Raw genomic sequence first — 17,206 nt, 5'->3', positions numbered from 1 at the left:
ATATAAGCGTGGTAATTGCACGTGCATCAATCAATTATCTTTTGTGTGTTATCTTTCTTTCCTTTGGGCGTTTAGATCGGTTGTCGTTGATCTAGAACGGATTTTTTAACACAATGAATATTTCTTAATAGAATGACGATATATTATAAGTATAATTATAAATTATTATTTATTTATACAATAATTGGTATAGTGACCATTTTGTTACGTAGACCGTATGGTGAATCCCAAATAAATAGAAAAAAAGATATACATAGGTTTAAGGTAGACTTTTGCAAAATATTTCAATGTAAAATTTACTACTGTACTTTGTAAATTCATTGGTAAATAAGGTGCACAGATGTAAGAGGCAATGATTTTACTTGTTACTCCGGTTTCTCCTTCGTTCCTTCGTCACGAAAACCCGTTATCCTCATCCAAATCGCTTCCTTTACCTTCCAAGATTCCCAAAAAGAAACTCGATTCATTTCATTATAGTACAAATAACTTCCAAGTTTTGTCAAAGAAATATTTCATGACAACTTCTTTTACTTTTTGTCGCGTAAAATATTATGTAATCGTATCATGCATAGCTGACATCTGAAGAAATTCAAACCCTTAATCTCTGCAGATTCTCACATGGATCCGTTATAACGTAATCATTGATAGCTTCGTGACATCGTTCGGTTTCATCATGGCTCGTTGTTCGCGCAATTTACCAACTGATACACCGATACAACGGTACCTCGATACAAAACGTTCGTTGATCCACCGGCGCATTTCCTTCGGTTAAGGCGTCGCGTCGCAGTAACGAGACTTGACCGAAGGAGAGAGTAGCCTCTTGAAGGAAATAAGGCGATGAACAAATGAATTTTTGTGTACGAATATTCTCTATGCCTAGCTATATGTTGCTATATATCAGCTTTCATTGTCGTTGTACACACGATGGATACTAAGAGATACCAGTTTATCATGCCAAGGTGATCCAGTTGATATTCGAGAAGTAAAAATAATGTTCAGGTAGCAGATGTTTTATCTGAGAAGGAAGACCAATGCGCGAGTAAAAATGATGGGAACTCTAGGCCCAGAAATTATATCTGATTATTACAATTATAGCTGACTATTATTTGGAACGTTAGAACAGAAATACTATTGCTATGGAAATTCGAATCGAACAATGTTTACTCTGTTCTCCTTGATATCGATAGCGTGGCTAAGTCTGAAACATAATTTTGATTTATCTGCGTCAAGAGATATCGTTTCGTATAAACAAAACATTGATAATATCCATATATGAATGTTTCATTTTAAAAAGAAAAATTACTAATCGTAGCGAAGAAATAAGATTATTTTTAATTTTACCCTTTTCCTTACCATGAGTACATATATGTTTGAAAATTTCTAATAAACTAAAAGGCTGCCTAATTATTTTGTAAATTTACGATGAAATGGAAAGTTACATTCCACCGTATAACCATTGAACTTGAAATACAAGATATCTTTCTCTTGGCGATTTAGCAAAACTACAGGTTGTTTCACGAAGCTCGAGAAGAGCAGCAGGTGAAAGTGACCGATTCCGAATAATTCGGAAGTTCTTGTCAAAGCATTTCGCATTAAATCAATAATTGATTGTTAACGATGTTGATCGCTCGAAAAATTTTTGTGACGTTAAAGTGTGGGGAAGGGAAGAAGTAAAAGATCATTAGCACCGAGTTTTCGTAATGATCTTTCCAAGAAAACCGCCCCCTCTTAACAAATCCCGTGACGTTAATAATAATTATTATATTACTCATATTTTTATTATCTTATTTTGAGCACGTTTTAGTAATCTAAAAATAAACCAATTAACTTTTTGGCATTTATCTTCTTAGTTCAGATACATTCCACCTTAACTCCTTGAAATACCATGTTTGATGATATGAAGTAATTATAATATCACAATTCGATTAAAAAAAAATTTTTTTTTTTAACTTTAAGATTTCTTTAAGAAAAGAAATGATTATTTGTAGAAAACAAAGATAGTAAAATACTCACCATTTTTATTTTGTAATTTGGAACAAATAGACAGCTAAAGTATGTTTTAGGAGTGAGCGAAACCGTTAACATTCGAGATACATATTTGAGTAGAAAGGATCTTGATAATCGTTGTCCAAGTTGTCGTTTGCTTCTCTAGATAATTACTAAATAGGCAAATATGAAAACGTACAGATGTTAGGACTTTGGAACCACTTTTTGACTCTGTATGTTTTTATATATATTTCACTGTATGAATAATTTTGCATTCTATTGTATGAATAATTTAAATGATTTATAATCTAAATACACTAATTTTGTAGATTGTGAATTTTCATCTTTAATTTAAAAATTAAAATGAGTGTACCGTCAATTTTGAAAAATCGATTAGAAATTTAGCAATTTGCATATGTACATACACATGTAAGTACATATTTTGTACAGAGGGTTATCAAGTCTTTGAGTTTGCGTCGCGTCGGTAGATACATTTGAGATAGAGATACTCGCCCATAGATGGCGTTTCTGTATCGGAAACTTGGTAGGTTTAATTTGTAATGAAGTTTAATTTCGTAAAACAATTATAAATTACCAAATATTTTTCGAAAAGAAAACAATAAAAAAAAACAAAAAATATTATCTTTTTTCAGAATACATAGGTATTACAGGCTACATTTCGTACTATGAAGTACGCTTTGTAGGATTACTTTTATGAGGCATATTCGTGTTTTCATCGCACGTGCGCCAATCCTTGAGCGCCATAAGCGATAAAAGAAAATTTAGTATGTCCTGTCTGCTCCAAAGGAAACAATAAAAGTGTACAATAGCTCGTAGTGTTGTTTACCTTTCATTTATTCATTAATTCATGTACGACTCATTACGAGGATCAACAGGTTGCATGGGTAATGAAATGGCAGCGCTGATCTGGCATTGTTCCACACTTGTTTCTCTACAACATGTGATTTATCCCTTGCTATGATCGAAACTGACGAAGGTTTTTTGACGAAAGTATTTTTTCAAAGAGCAAAATTTTAATAATCAAGCGAAAATGTAATAGGAGATACGCGATTTGCATCGAAAATGATAGTTTTAGAGTATCTTGTATCCTGAAACAGTAGGAGTCAAAAGTGTAAAAAATGTAAATTATGGAATTTTTCCTCCTTCGTGTTCTATAAGCACGGATCGTTAATAACGTTTCCATTTCTCTACTTTTTTCGTCTTTTGTAGAAAGAAGTACTACTGACCTAGATCTGGAGTGACGTCCTTTCACCCGGCATTCGATAAGTTTTGCTATCTTCCTACGCTTATGCTACGAAACTCATTCGTGTGAACTGGATTCTCTCTGTAATTCGAATTACAATCACGCGTGTAAGTACATGTACGCGAATTATCTTCAAGTACAGACGAACGTACATTTTCCAGTGTGCGTACATACGTGTATGGTCGAAAAACGAAATAAATCGTTTCGATTGTGTAAGCTGGAGTATTATAATGCTCCATCTACATTTCATGCACGTAATTCGAAGATTCACTTGAATCTCGTAACTTTCTACCCGAAGAAGAATAACACAGTCTGATGGATTGCAAATCAATGATCTCCGGTAATTTCCCATAATACATGTATTGTCCTCTTGCAACTTTGATGGTAGCAAAGGAGGGAAGAATTCGGAATACTGAAATTAAAAATATAGCAAGTAATTATTTCTATAGAGACAGGTGGGACAACACTGCCTTCCTTAATTAAAATGTCTTATCTGGTATTTTTTCAGATTTCAACATATGTACATTGAAATATTTCAAGTTCCACGTGTATTTTATCTTTTAAGTAAAATTACACAGGCTGTCATAAAATAATAATTAAATATTTTAAATTCAATGAAGAAAAATCAAAAGATGTTACAAAGAAAATGATAAAATTTAAATTTCCTTTAGGTGTGGTAAATAGGACATTTCAACTAAAGAGGGCAAAATATTAACGAAGACCATTGCGAAATAAACGATAATAATATCGATGTCAAGAAATAAAGAAAAAGATATTAATTAGGATAACTACTTTCTTTAACTATTCTCTTTGAATCTAAATATTTTTTCAACGAATTAAAAATTTATATTAAGGAATTAAACATTGCAATTGAATTGAATGTGAAGGTATGCAAGAGTAACAACAAGTCCCTTGGTTCATCATTTTCCTAAATGGAGATTATAATTTTTGCAATTTTCTTTCTATACCCTTCATGCTCTATATATGTACATACACATATAGCCAATGCAGTCAACCGCGTGCTAACGCGGTATAAAATGATAGGATGGATAAAAAGACAGGAAGAGAGAGGAACTTTCACCATAAAACCCAGTGCAGGCTTTTTCTACGGTATTAGGGATCTATAGCATATTCATCTCGTGAGATACTATACTATAGTAAATCCAGTAGTGTATAGGAAGTGGGTTCTTTTGGCGCTACTTCAGCTTCAATCTCATCATTTCCTTCGTTATTATCTGATTCTTCACTGTCTGAATTTATCTTTTGGACTACATATTTTCACAACAAATCGTATGTATTTATATTTAATAAAGCCCACGTATATTGGTATTATATATGGTATATATATTATACGGTGTATGAAAAAACACATCAACAGAGAAATCTAAAAAATATTTCTTTACAAAACTGTGAATCAGTAGTCAAATCAGTGATTTAAATGCAATGGTACGATACGAGGACGGGGACTGTGTAGGTGGGGAATAAAGAAACACTCTTACAATACCTTCCAAGAGGGTTTCTGACTACGTGACTGAGCACAGTTTAAAGTCACGCAAAGCATCGCGGGTCTTGCAATTTAGTCAGTGAACACCAGTCGATCAATTGACACAGAGGTGGATAGATAAAGTAAAATATAATTTTTCGAATCCACGTATCTTTGCACCGTTTCTCGCATCTAAGAAAGGCAACAATCTCAGAAAGTGTGTTCAAAAGGTAAAGAGATAGTAACCGTTTCAAAAGTCCGTTTCGCGCGTTACTTTAAATTAAACGATTCGTCCGTAACATAGTGGAAAAGTGGAAAGTCATTTTTTATTGAAGATAAAATGGACTAAAATAAATATAAATAAATTTTATACTAAAATAGATAAAAAGGATAATTGCTTCCGTGATAAAATGGCGATCAAAAGTGTTGGGAAAGAAGAGTGTAAAATCAAACTTAACAAACGTAACAATTATTAAAAAAACAACGTACTTACGTAGTAGTTTATAATCTATAAGTGATATTTTTCATTTTATCATATAAAATTAAATTAACTGATTCTCTTAAAGTTTGAATCAAAATCCTAAAAGCCCAAAGTTGCGTGTTTCTTTTCTCAATGTTTCCTAATATGTATACGTATATTTCTTACACTTAAGTTTCCATATTCGTCAAAGTTAGCTTTTGCCCAGTTAGTCAACCGTAGATTTGATCAAATAGTAACGGTTTCAACGCCGCCACACGAAATAAACCTTTTTTTAAATTAACGATAACAGAGAATCGAAGCTTTGCTACCTTTTATTCGTACAAAATCGTCCAAACATGCAAACAAAATTTTTCAATTGTAACATAACATCAATTTTATAAATTAAAATTGATATAAAAGAAAGAAGAGAAAAAGAACCGGAAATGCGGGAAGCCGATCGTTTGATGCACTTTTTATATTCACGACTCAGGCAAAATGATTCCTCTCTGCGAATAATCAATCCGATAAATATTCAACCAGAAGTGTCCGACGATCATAGAATAAATTGTATAAATGATACATCCTTGCTTGGTCCCCGTTAAGGAAGCGTTTGCTCGCGCGGTTGGTGCATTGACCGGAGTTAACAACACCAGCTTGCTTCCACTACTCGCGTAGGAATACCGTAATGCGCATTTCTATCCATTATTGAATCTTATTAAACCAGCAATTTCTACTTCTCATAGAAGCGGAGAATAAGCAAAAGAATCGGTCCTTTATTGAGCGTCCAACGGTGGTTAAAAAGCGAACACGCAATACTTTGGAAAAAGGTGAATCATGGATGCAATAAGACTTGAATACGTAGCGTGAACTGCAATTAATGTTGAAAGAGCTATTTAGATCCGGGGAATGAAGAAACATTGCATACTTTATGTCGTAATTTTTTGGTGAATGTCCAGTTTGGGTAATGTAATTACTTTCTAAAGCATTCCGAATTATATGTATGGAAAAACAGATTCTTCAATAATTTTGATTTGTTTCTTATAATGGATTTAGTCCCACTCTGTTTTTTTTTTTTTTTTTTAGACAATTTCAGTCCAATCGTATTTTTTTTTTTTTTTTTTTTTTTGTATCGTTAACAGGTGAAGAATTTGCAATAATAAGGAAGCAGCCGTGATATTCAATATTATTTATTGGAAGCGAAAGAAAGATAGTATAGGTTTCATATTCAAAAATGCAAAAGTTTGTTACTACGAATATTAATTGACTATCAATTTATAGCACGTTTAAGAAATAACTTGATTCTGACTGATTTTGAGTTGGCTTCTATTGGTTCAGTCAAATTATCGAAAAATGCAACTACCTGCATATTGCCACAACCCCTTCGAATTTTTCGTTTCAATCTTTCCTTTAAAGCATTGAACATCTTTTTGTTTGTTAAAACAAAAGCATTAAAATTCGAAGACTAAAGGATTAAATTAGCAATATCTCTTGTGGTTCAAGAATATAAATGCAGCTACCGGAATGGACCATCGTAATATACGACCTTCTACTTTTTACGGGGATGGCGATTATTTACATAAGCGAAGCTATTATTTTGACGTTTATTCCGCGACGTTATCGCGTGAAGTCTGTGAAAGGTGAGATCGCCCTAATAACGGGAGGTGCGGGAGGAATTGGACGATTGATTGCAATTAAACTGGCAAATCTTGGAGCACACGTTGTTATCTGGGATATTAATAAAACTGGTAAGTCGTAATATTCTTTAATATTAAAAAAGAGAAAAATATTAATTATTTATGTCTTCATGAACGTTCAGGACTTAAGGATACAGTCCAAGAGATTAGACGCAGTGGAGGAAAATGTTGGGGTTACTATTGCGACATCACCAGTAGGGAAGAAGTTTACAGAATGGCAAAGATAGTGCAGATCGAAGTTGGCTCGGTAAGTAAAATTGCTAAATAAATAATAAATAATAAACAATAAATTATAATTTATCTATCATGATTTGATATTTAGGTAACATTATTAATAAATAATGCAGGTTACGTATATGGAAAAACGCTTTGGGAATTACCAGATGACGAGATTATACGTACTTACAAAGTGAACATTCTATCCCACTATTGGGTAAGTTAAAATGAACGATGCTAAATTAAAAATGAATAAAGCCAATTCAAACAATATTTACATTCAACAGATTACCAAAGCATTCATGAGGGATATGATGAAAAATAATCACGGTCATATTGTAACTGTAGCAAGCGTGGCAGGACTTCTAGGGACCTATAATTGTACTGATTATTCGGCGACTAAATTTGCGGCTATCGGTTACCATGAGAGTCTCTTCACTGAACTGAAAGTAAGAAGACTTGTCTTATAATTATCCTTTGTTAGTCTCTTTTATACATAAGTATTTTGCAATGTTCTTAGGCTCACGAGTACGACGGAATTCACACCACTTTAGTTTGCCCCTATTTTATAAATACGGGTATGTTTCACGGGGTAAAGCCAAGGTATGCAATAGGCTCCATAAAACCGTAACTTTTATGATTTAATAAATCTATAATAAATTTATAATTTATAGACTGATGCCAATGTTAGAACCTGAGTATGTTGCGCAAGAAGTTGTATCTGGAATATTATTAAATCAAGTAATCATTGTATTACCTGGATCAGTTAGATACCTCCTGCCACTGAAATGGTAAATCGTTCGAATTTTCTCTATACCTAACTAAACTTGTATAAAAAATTGATTATAATATTATTTCTTTAAAAGCTTATTGCCAGCAAAATTATGCTGGGCATTAATGTATCATATCATACAAGGACCACAATCTATGATGATGTTCAAAGGAAGGGGGGAAATACAAGCATTGAAGAATAACAATAACGTTGCGATAATGCTCAAAGAAACTGTACATTAATATATAGAAATTCAACCGTATTTGTGTTAAGTAGAGATTAGCATGACACGAATTTCATTCATTAATACCAAGTCTGAATATTTATTTGTAAATTATTTTCGGTGACTTTCTTTAATTTTTAAATGTCACGTATATTTGTAATATAATGTAAAACAAGTTCACAATAAATCGTAAAAATAATGTAACCCCTGACCAAGTTCCCATATAGATATACCTGTACCCAACTCTGCTGCAAGATCCAGTCGATGTAAAATAGAATATAATGTGGGATAAAAGATAATTCCACTGCCCCCTGATGACCTGAAATACATCCCTAAATTTTATCCTATACCGAATCAGTTTCACCTAAACTATAAATTCTCTTATAATCCTATATCTTACTTTGATTCAAAAAAGTGTTCTTTGCTGTTATCGTCCCATTGAATTTTCCCCTTAAAGGATTCGAGAATTTTCAGGTAATCTGAACCCAGGATGGCTCCCCCACCTTCAGGTGTGTAATTGTATCCATATAGATTAAGGCCTAACAATATTTGAGCCCTTTTAGGGCCTATCTCAGGTACTAATAATTCTACACATTCCCTCGCCCAATCAAGTGGGCTATTAGGACCAGGTCGTTGAATACTTGAATAGTCATAAGTCATTAAAGAGAATGCTTTTAAATATGGCGATAATTGATCAAATTGATCTTTGTTAAATAATTGCACATTTGGGCTGAAAAATTGAACAATAAATAACATATACAGTGTCGTGATATTCTTTTTTATAATGTCTTGTGGCTTTTGAACTTAAATATTCTATAATCTGCTTATAATAAGCGTAATATAACAGGAGTTACCCTCTTGAAGGTGGCACTGCTAAAATTGTATCCAAATTATTGTTCTTCAATTGATGAGCAATAAACTGGATCAATGCTACAACAATCTGTGTATCTACACCTGTTAATACAAACTGGTTCCATATCTCCAATACGTACCCGTCAAAGTGGAAATTCTGAGACATTGTACCATAACTGTTACACATTACCGATAACATTTAATGTAACATATATGTTTTTATGGGTACCTTCGCTGTATCCACAAGTGCTGAAATTAGCGTAGTTTGTTTATGCGTATCACTATATAATCCAACAATATCACTGACTGACCAATGTTCAAACAATACTCTTGGTAAAACTATAAAATATAATTATGAATTTACATATGTATGTTTATTTAAAAGAAACGTGGATTGTATATTATATTGGAAAGTTGGCATACTTTTTACATAATGATTTTCATTATTTGTTGCTTTCATTTCCTTCAGCCATTTCTTCTGAACATCATGGGTTGATAATTTATATGTCGATGCGTTGCCTTCTGGAAATGCCAACCATACTGGCGATACCATTGTAAATTTTCCATGAAATATTTTGGAAACCTCAATTCCATTATTATTCCACTAAGGAAAACACATATATAAGGAAAACACATATTTTCATCGATACACTTATTTTATGTATTGTCAAAAACTATTATTAAAATTTACATATAAAGTATATTATACCTGTACCACAAAAATTAACAAACTTACCGGTGTAATATATCCTAAAACTTCTCCTGTGAATCGTCTACGAGTTGTATTAGAAAAATAAAATCCCGATTCTCGAATAATATCATGTGTCTTAGGGTTTTTTACCACTAAGATTCGGCTAAATACATCTTGTCCCACGGGACCTTTCTGTACAATGCCAATATGTATAAAATTAGACCACAAATACACAGTCCGTAAAATTCTTATAATATTTTTTTCTCTACCTTAATTTCAATTTTTCCTTTACTTTTCTTGTTATTTCTATCTTTGGGTGGTGACAACGTACAATTTGATAATTCAATAAATAACAATACGCTAATTATTAATGTAAAAACATTCATAATAATTATATTTTAGCATGAACTTATTAAGAACATAAATTATTTCTACTTAGAATACGTGAATGATACGTACAACATCATTTAAATTATTTTGCTCATACTGACATCCGTGGAGAAATGAGAGTGCTCACGCATATTGTTCTAGTTGTTCTACAGTACATGTGCTGCACCACGCAGCCAAGTGTTGAAGTTGTTCGATGCTAGCATCAGAGAGCATTGTTTTAATGTAAGCATGTAAACAAAAGGCAGTCGCTGGGTACTTTGAAAGCAGAGGTGTTGCTCATAAGCAATCTATTTTAAGCATTTCTGTATTAAGTTTCCAATCTTAATATATATAAAATTTTAACTTAAATTAAGATTAGAAGAATTAATAAGTTTTACTTTTTAAAAAAAGTAAGATGTATCAAAGTCGTGGATCGTAAATTAGCCAGGATGTCAAATCTTGTCTGTAAAATTAATTTACTTTTCTATTTTTATTATTTTTGTAAACAAACACACGTGCAAAGCAGATACACCATGTCACATATTATTCGCAGCCTATCAACTGTTGAAATTATTATTAAAATGAAATTTAGGTTTCATTATAACAAAAACATTATTGCAAGGAAAGTAAATCTAATGTTAAACCTAAAAAGTTATATCGTGTATAGCCCTTTGACTACTATTGACGCCTAAAGGCGCTTAAAAATATTGCTCTTATGGTACTGTAAGCACCTATAGGTGCTTAACCAAGATCGGTTTACTGACACGAAAGGCGCCTATAGGCGCTCGGAAAATTTTATCGATCATAATTCCGGCAGATCTTATTTCAATCAGACGTAATTAAATGTTAATTCAGCAATTACACATTCCGTTAGTAATATATTAACTGTGCATAATACATTTATCTTATAGAACTATGTAATTGCAAGAAACTCATATTTTAGTAAATTTCATTTATATTTAATAAAACAAATTTTACAAAAATACAACTCAGGTAGAACACATGAATGTACATCAGAAAGTAGAAGTACTGATAGTGAGCCTTTTCATTTGACACAAAGGCATTTTTCGTTTCCATACTTAAAAAATGCAGCAATTCGGAAAAACACAAGGCGCAAATGTGTAGTGTGTAGAAAACATAATAGAAGAAGTGCGACACATTACAAATGCATGAAATATTATATAGCATTATATATTTACCCATGTTACGAATTGTGTCACACTTTACTGGATCATTAGATATATTGTTAAAAAAGCTTAATGTTAATGTTAAATTTGTAGTATGTACACTAACAATTGAATTCAGAATACAAAGAAACAAATAATATTATTTTAATGTAGTGAAATTCTGTGTTTTGATTACATGAACATACTTTCTCAGAAATGCACGCCTAACGAAAAGTTTTACCGTTCTCGGTGTCCGTCGTGCCTGATTTCCTACCCTATGGTACGGCTGGTGTGTCTCAAAGTCTGTCGCAGTCAAAGGGACAGAGAATATATTAAAATTACTGCGTCATTTCAGTGATTCATTATGTGTTGTGTGAAAGATTTTCTTCTCTTCTCTAGAAAAATGTGATAAAGAATTCCTCTTTTTGAGACAGCTAAGTTCAATTATCGCTGTTATCTATCTCGGATAGAAAAGCATGAACTTTTTCATAGAATGTAATTACAATGAATTCCTTACAATGCAATAGACTTGTGTAACGTGGAACTAAATAGGTTCTTGTATATGCTAAGGTGGAACTCATTCAGCGCTTGGTCGCTGAGGGCAGCACTAATCTGGTAACAATCGGAACCATAAGCGTGAGCACTCTCATTTCCTTTCTGCTGATATTGTTAATAGAATGATAGAATGATAGAATGCGCTACTGTGAATCTGCATGCACATAATCATGTGTATACATATGTACATATATGTTAGCTTGAACAGGTTTGAATAAAATGATATTTTTGTTACTAGATTAATGCATAAAGATAAATACATATAATACAAAATTAATCAGTAGATACAGAATTATGTATTGATATAAAATTTGCATTAATCGGATTAAATCTTGTTTTTAATTGGATTAATTCATTTTATGTAAACTTTAATATATAGTTATTATTCTCGTTAGTTATTACAGCTATTTTTTTCGTTAAATAGGAATAGGTTTTAATCGGATGGTTATCCAATGTACAATAAGTAAACAAATATAGATGATTGGAAATTGCTGCTTTGATACATTTTTAAGCCTTTTTTTTACCACGTGACCACATGATATGTATTTTGATGTAATATGGCGCCTTTAATTGTCACAGTGTAATAAAATTTCTAAAAGGATGTAAAATTCTTTTAAATGTTAAACTTGAAACTTAACACAGAATGCCGGTTGATATAAATCGATTAACGGAAGGTTGGCTAGAATTGGAAAGTGACCCAGGTATAAAATAATAGCCTCAAGAGTATGTTATTTTAATAACTATTATCATTAAATTATCTGTATGCATTATTAAAATATAGTTTGTTTTGACATAATATACTATATATCTCACAATATAAATATAAAAATGGATGTACATTACATAAGAAAATGTTAGTTGAAACAATTTGGTTTTATTTTAATACATTTATATGCCGTCACTGTATCTATATTGTGTTTTAACTTTATTGTAGTCAATGGAAAAGCATTTCTGTTCTTCTATGACATTTAAGTTACAGTATATTTAAAAGATTTATATTGATACGTATTTTATATTATTAGGTTTATTTACATTGCTATTGGAGGATTTTGGAGTAAAAGGTGTACAAGTAGAAGAAATATATGATCTACAAAAATCGTTGGAAGGTCCAGTGTATGGTTTCATATTCCTATTTCGTTGGATAGAAGAAAGGAGGTCCAGACGTAAAGTTGTAGAACAAGATGAAAGTTTTGTGAAAGATGAAGAAATTGTTAACAATATATTTTTTGCACAACAGGTGCTATAATTTTTATACAAATACTTTATATGTAATACTACATATAGTATTTACATGCAAGAATCTGTTTTTGAGTAACCTATCGTTTTATAGGTTGTGCCCAACAGTTGTGCAACACATGCACTACTCTCTGTATTACTTAATTGTCCAAATATTCATTTGGGTACAACTTTATCCAGGTTGAAGATGCATACATCTGGTATGTGTCCAGAAAATAAAGGATGGGCAATTGGTAACACACCTGAATTGGCTTGCGCTCATAATTCTCATGCAATGCCACAAGCCAAAAGACGGCAAGATAAAAATACTGGAGTCTCAACTGGTAGGTTTACTGGAGAAGCTTTTCATTTTGTTAGTTATGTACCAATTAATGGTAGATTATTTGAGTTGGATGGTTTAAAACCATACCCTATGGATCACGGTCCATGGAAAGAACACGAAGAGTGGACTGAACAATTTAGAAGAGTAATTACCGATCGTTTGGGAATGGCAACAGGGGAACAATTGCAAGATATAAGATTTAACTTAATGGCTGTTGTTCCTGATAGAAGACTTGCTATTTCACATAAATTAACTATGTTGAAGACTAATAGACAGATAGTATTAGAGGCATTGCAACAACTTGTTAAACTAAGTCATCAAGATGGGACAGAGAAAAATTCGAATGATACCGAGAAATCGGATAAGTCATACGAGAAAAAGAACAAACCTGAAGAGGAAAATGGCTTGTCTAATAAATCAGAGATTGATGAAACTACATCAGCACCAGCTATTACAGTTGAAAGAAGTAGCGATTCTACTATAGATACCGAAGAACCAGCTTCAAGCATAACTTCCGGAAAGACTGAATCAAAGTAGGCAAAAACTAAACTAAATAACGTTCATATTTACGAAGTACTTTATTTTTCAAGCAAAGTTATAGTATAATATATACATAAACGTTTCAGTGGTATGGAGAAAGTAGTAATGTGTGCACTGGATTATGCTACGCCTCTTAGAATCCAAACTTCACCAGCACACAGCTCCTCCAGTACTGATACATCTTCTGAGATTGGATCCGCATTTAATTCTCCAACGCAAGGTAAGTAAAAAGATATTCCTATTTTATGTTGTCTTGCAGAGACTTTTTATTGTACAAACTTTCTTAGTTTGACAAAATATTAAGTCATTTGGACATGTCATTCTTATAGATTTGATTTGTGAATTATCTGAAGCAGAATAACAAATATAGTAATGCGAATCAGACGTGATATCTTTTGTTTTTCCATGTTCGGTACATATATTTTTATTTGGTACATTTATTTTAATTATATTATCTGTACTTCCAGTTGAGTTTGTACTTCCCTTATTTTTATTTTCTATACATTTATTATAACTTTCTGTGTCACATGTTCTCGCATATGTATTAAATGCTGTGAACAAAGGACATGAATATTCTATTACAGAAGCCATTTCAGGTTCACATGTATAATACTTAGCGCAGTTAGTAATATTTGGCATTCGAATATTTTTTATACACGGAATAAACTGAACATATTGTTGATTCAATTGATAAGCCAATGATTTATATCTTTCAATAGTCAAATATTGCTTGTTCCCCAATTTATCGGTAATTAGGATTATAGTGTTTTCATTCTTCACGTTATCAAATACCGACGAATATTTCGTATTTAATACTGTATCATCAACATTATTTTTTAAAGTTGTACTACTTTCAGTTGTATTATGCAATTTCATACCAGTTATAATAGTATTTTGTAAATTATTGTTTTGTTGAATATAGTTTTGTACAAGATAATTGTTTAATGGTAGGTTTGTAACAAGTCTAGAAGGCGTAGATGATGATGATGTAGATGATGCTAAAAGTTCCAGTGGAATAGTAATTTTTTTGTAAAGTAACAGATGATGTATTAATTGATTCAACATTGAATAGTATTTCTTATCATCTTGTGTTTGTAAATGACCATTCTTCTCTTTATCATTAATTTCGGAAGCATTGTCCACGTTTGATTCGTGTTCCATTATTTCTGCAAATTCAATCAAAGGATATGGAGTCACCGTTTCTTGATCAGAATAATCAGGGATGCTATCAGTAGTATATGAGGAATCGATAAGTTCAGAAAGATTCCATGGAACTTCTGTTAATCCAACATAACTTGTTTCGTTTGGATCGATCAATTCAGGGATATCGTATCTGTTTGTTATAACAGACGATTCTGTCGATAATGTGTCGCATTCCCAAGAATCGCCAGGAAGAACACATATTCTTAAGTACGGCTGGAATATCTAACGATAGAAAAATGTTACAAATTTCTGAAAATCGTAGGCACGTTCCTGTTAACTATATTGACGCAATGATCTTACCAAGCCCTCGGTACATTTACTGGGCACCCAAACGTAACCGCCACCAGGCAAATTTACGCAATTGTAAAATACGGTGCAACTAGTGGAATGTGGTTTCTTCGATTCTGGACATTTCGATGACTCGATCACGATTAGAATAGAATAGAAAATAAAAGCTACCAGTTTCATTTCGTTGTACTGTCGCGCGTGCTGTTGTATAGCAGACTAAAATTCTTTTAGTTCGGTAGGTGGTATTATTTGAGTTTCGCACATTCCCCCGTATTTCGTCTCCTTTGACACCTTTGAGGTACCGTTATTCGACCTATCCTTTCTGAACGTTTTCGTACCGTTTATCGTTATACGATCGCAAGTAGGAAAAATGTTATAACAGCATTGCTTTCATGTAATAAGACTGAAACAGCTACCTCTTTGTGGTAAATAAATTAGTTTATTTATTATATATGAAGCTTTGATTTATAGCATGGGGATGGAATTCTGGCCAGAGCAGTCCAACGTCGACGAAAGATTTCAAAAAGTTTGTTGTAATTAGAGTATCTGGGGATGAAAAGAATGAGGCAGGTTTAAGTACGTATATAGAGCCTACTGTTTCATTATGTCTTGTTAGTGTGGTGTCTTCTTATACTGTATGGTAACAATACATGAAATCTATATCCATAAGTAGGTCGTTCTCTTGGGAACATTAATATAAATGGAAAAAGATTAGTTTCCGACAGCGGGCACTTACATAAGAAGGTCTGCTTGTCGGGAGAAGTTAGAATACCTCATGCCAGAGTAAAGACTAGTAACGGAGACACGGTTACCGAAGAAAAGAAGGTTGAAAAAATCGATCCGAAATTATGTACGAAATACCCGGAGTTGTTTGAACCGCATACGTTCGCGCCCAAAGATCTTCTAGCATTATTGAAGAATTTAGAACACGAAATTAGTATTTGTGAGACTAGCTTGAAAGACGAAAACGATAAGAGGAACAAGTACAAGGTAAATACGCTTTAAAACGTCTATCTATGTTTTGCTTAAAATTTAAAACACGAGATAATATTAGAGTACTTTGTTCTTTGTTTTAGATTGACGATTGTCGTAGAACACATAACTACGACGAATTTATCTGTACCTTCCTTTCGATGCTTGCTCAACAAGGCAAATTAGCGGAATTGGTCCAACAACATTTGACTTTAAAGAAACACACTTCCGTATCAGTGAATAGGGTTCATAGGTAAGGAATTTTATTACGATTTCGATTTTACGCGACAGATTGTTTAATACAGGGATTATTTATAGATCTTCAAAGAAGACCGACACTCGTCCAAACTCATCACGTAGACGTCGAGGTAGAACAAAGTGTAAAAAACGAAAATAATCTTGGTAATTGAATCGAAATGGTAATAATGGAGCTGTTATCCCACCTATCGAATCGTCAATAAATTGTTGCAAGGACACAATTTCAAAACGACAACAAGCATGTAAAAAGATTATACTATTGTTGAAGAAAAATAGAGATTGTGTTTCACTCTTCGTAATACTTACGCAGCATCAAGAGCGCCGAACTATCAGTACTTCTTTTACTTTCTTACGCAGATATTCTTTAGACAATGGTAGATCGACAGCAGTGTTGATTATAATACTACTTTTTCCATTTGGACTTCAATCTTTGTCACGATTGACAATTATACTTTAGAACTGTACAAATTAACTTTATGATATATTTTTTATATTTCTTTCATATTAATGCGCGATTTCTACTGTCACACTATGTTTATAGATACTATGAACCTATTGCGTACTCTTTGCAGTGTGTATTAGTAATCTTTATCTCTGCATCTATTATGTTTCATAAGAAATATATGGTTTCTTAGATACGAACACTGTTCTTTATT

The 17,206-nt window shown here is 32.5% G+C and overlaps 3 protein-coding genes and 1 long non-coding RNA gene across 13 annotated transcripts; 2 read left to right on the top strand and 2 right to left on the bottom strand.

Annotated features, from left to right (window-relative positions):
• Positions 1–2,702: 2,702 nt before the first annotated feature.
• On the bottom strand, positions 2,703–4,594 carry LOC126863938 (uncharacterized). Its single transcript, XR_007689009.1, has 3 exons — positions 3,425–4,594; positions 3,234–3,331; positions 2,703–2,938 (listed from the first exon to the last, which is right to left on the bottom strand). It is a non-coding gene; the product is annotated as an uncharacterized LOC126863938 (long non-coding RNA).
• A 186-nt stretch (positions 4,595–4,780) lies between these two features.
• Positions 4,781–8,273, top strand: LOC126863934 (estradiol 17-beta-dehydrogenase 11). Of its 6 annotated transcripts, none has more exons than XM_050614684.1 (9): positions 4,781–4,963; positions 5,937–6,159; positions 6,694–6,938; positions 7,010–7,134; positions 7,210–7,320; positions 7,391–7,552; positions 7,624–7,706; positions 7,778–7,894; positions 7,970–8,273. In XM_050614684.1, exons 3-9 carry the CDS (start codon positions 6,701–6,703, stop codon positions 8,115–8,117), a joined length of 984 nt encoding a protein of 327 aa, XP_050470641.1. In that variant the 5' UTR covers positions 4,781–4,963; positions 5,937–6,159; positions 6,694–6,700; the 3' UTR covers positions 8,118–8,273. The 6 variants fall into 6 exon arrangements, with proteins under 6 accessions (XP_050470641.1, XP_050470644.1, XP_050470642.1 ...); XM_050614687.1 differs by having other exon boundaries at positions 4,782–4,963; positions 5,937–6,020; XM_050614685.1 differs by having other exon boundaries at positions 4,782–4,963; positions 5,937–6,137.
• Positions 8,092–10,215, bottom strand: LOC126863930 (chitinase domain-containing protein 1). 2 transcript variants are annotated; one of them, XM_050614671.1, is made up of 7 exons: positions 9,911–10,215; positions 9,687–9,833; positions 9,374–9,554; positions 9,180–9,289; positions 8,953–9,107; positions 8,499–8,828; positions 8,092–8,430 (listed from the first exon to the last, which is right to left on the bottom strand). In XM_050614671.1, exons 1-7 carry the CDS (start codon positions 10,025–10,027, stop codon positions 8,229–8,231), a joined length of 1,242 nt encoding a protein of 413 aa, XP_050470628.1. In that variant the 5' UTR covers positions 10,028–10,215; the 3' UTR covers positions 8,092–8,228. The 2 variants fall into 2 exon arrangements, with proteins under 2 accessions (XP_050470628.1, XP_050470630.1); XM_050614673.1 differs by having other exon boundaries at positions 8,092–8,417; positions 9,911–10,210.
• Positions 10,216–11,791: 1,576 nt separating this feature from the next.
• Positions 11,792–17,188, top strand: LOC126863927 (ubiquitin carboxyl-terminal hydrolase calypso). 4 transcript variants are annotated; one of them, XM_050614662.1, is made up of 9 exons: positions 11,792–11,939; positions 12,156–12,432; positions 12,754–12,968; positions 13,062–13,822; positions 13,916–14,049; positions 15,792–15,896; positions 15,991–16,310; positions 16,397–16,545; positions 16,611–17,188. In XM_050614662.1, exons 2-9 carry the CDS (start codon positions 12,375–12,377, stop codon positions 16,687–16,689), a joined length of 1,821 nt encoding a protein of 606 aa, XP_050470619.1. In that variant the 5' UTR covers positions 11,792–11,939; positions 12,156–12,374; the 3' UTR covers positions 16,690–17,188. The 4 variants fall into 4 exon arrangements, with proteins under 4 accessions (XP_050470619.1, XP_050470623.1, XP_050470621.1 ...); XM_050614666.1 differs by having other exon boundaries at positions 12,156–12,454; XM_050614664.1 differs by having other exon boundaries at positions 11,793–11,939; positions 15,994–16,310.
• Positions 17,189–17,206: the final 18 nt, after the last annotated feature.

Source organism: Bombus huntii, chromosome 3 (genome assembly GCF_024542735.1).
Source record: "Bombus huntii isolate Logan2020A chromosome 3, iyBomHunt1.1, whole genome shotgun sequence".
NCBI lineage: Eukaryota > Metazoa > Arthropoda > Insecta > Hymenoptera > Apidae > Bombus > Bombus huntii.
Note: the sequence above shows the minus strand (reverse complement) of the source record. Positions and strands in the feature narration are given on the sequence as shown.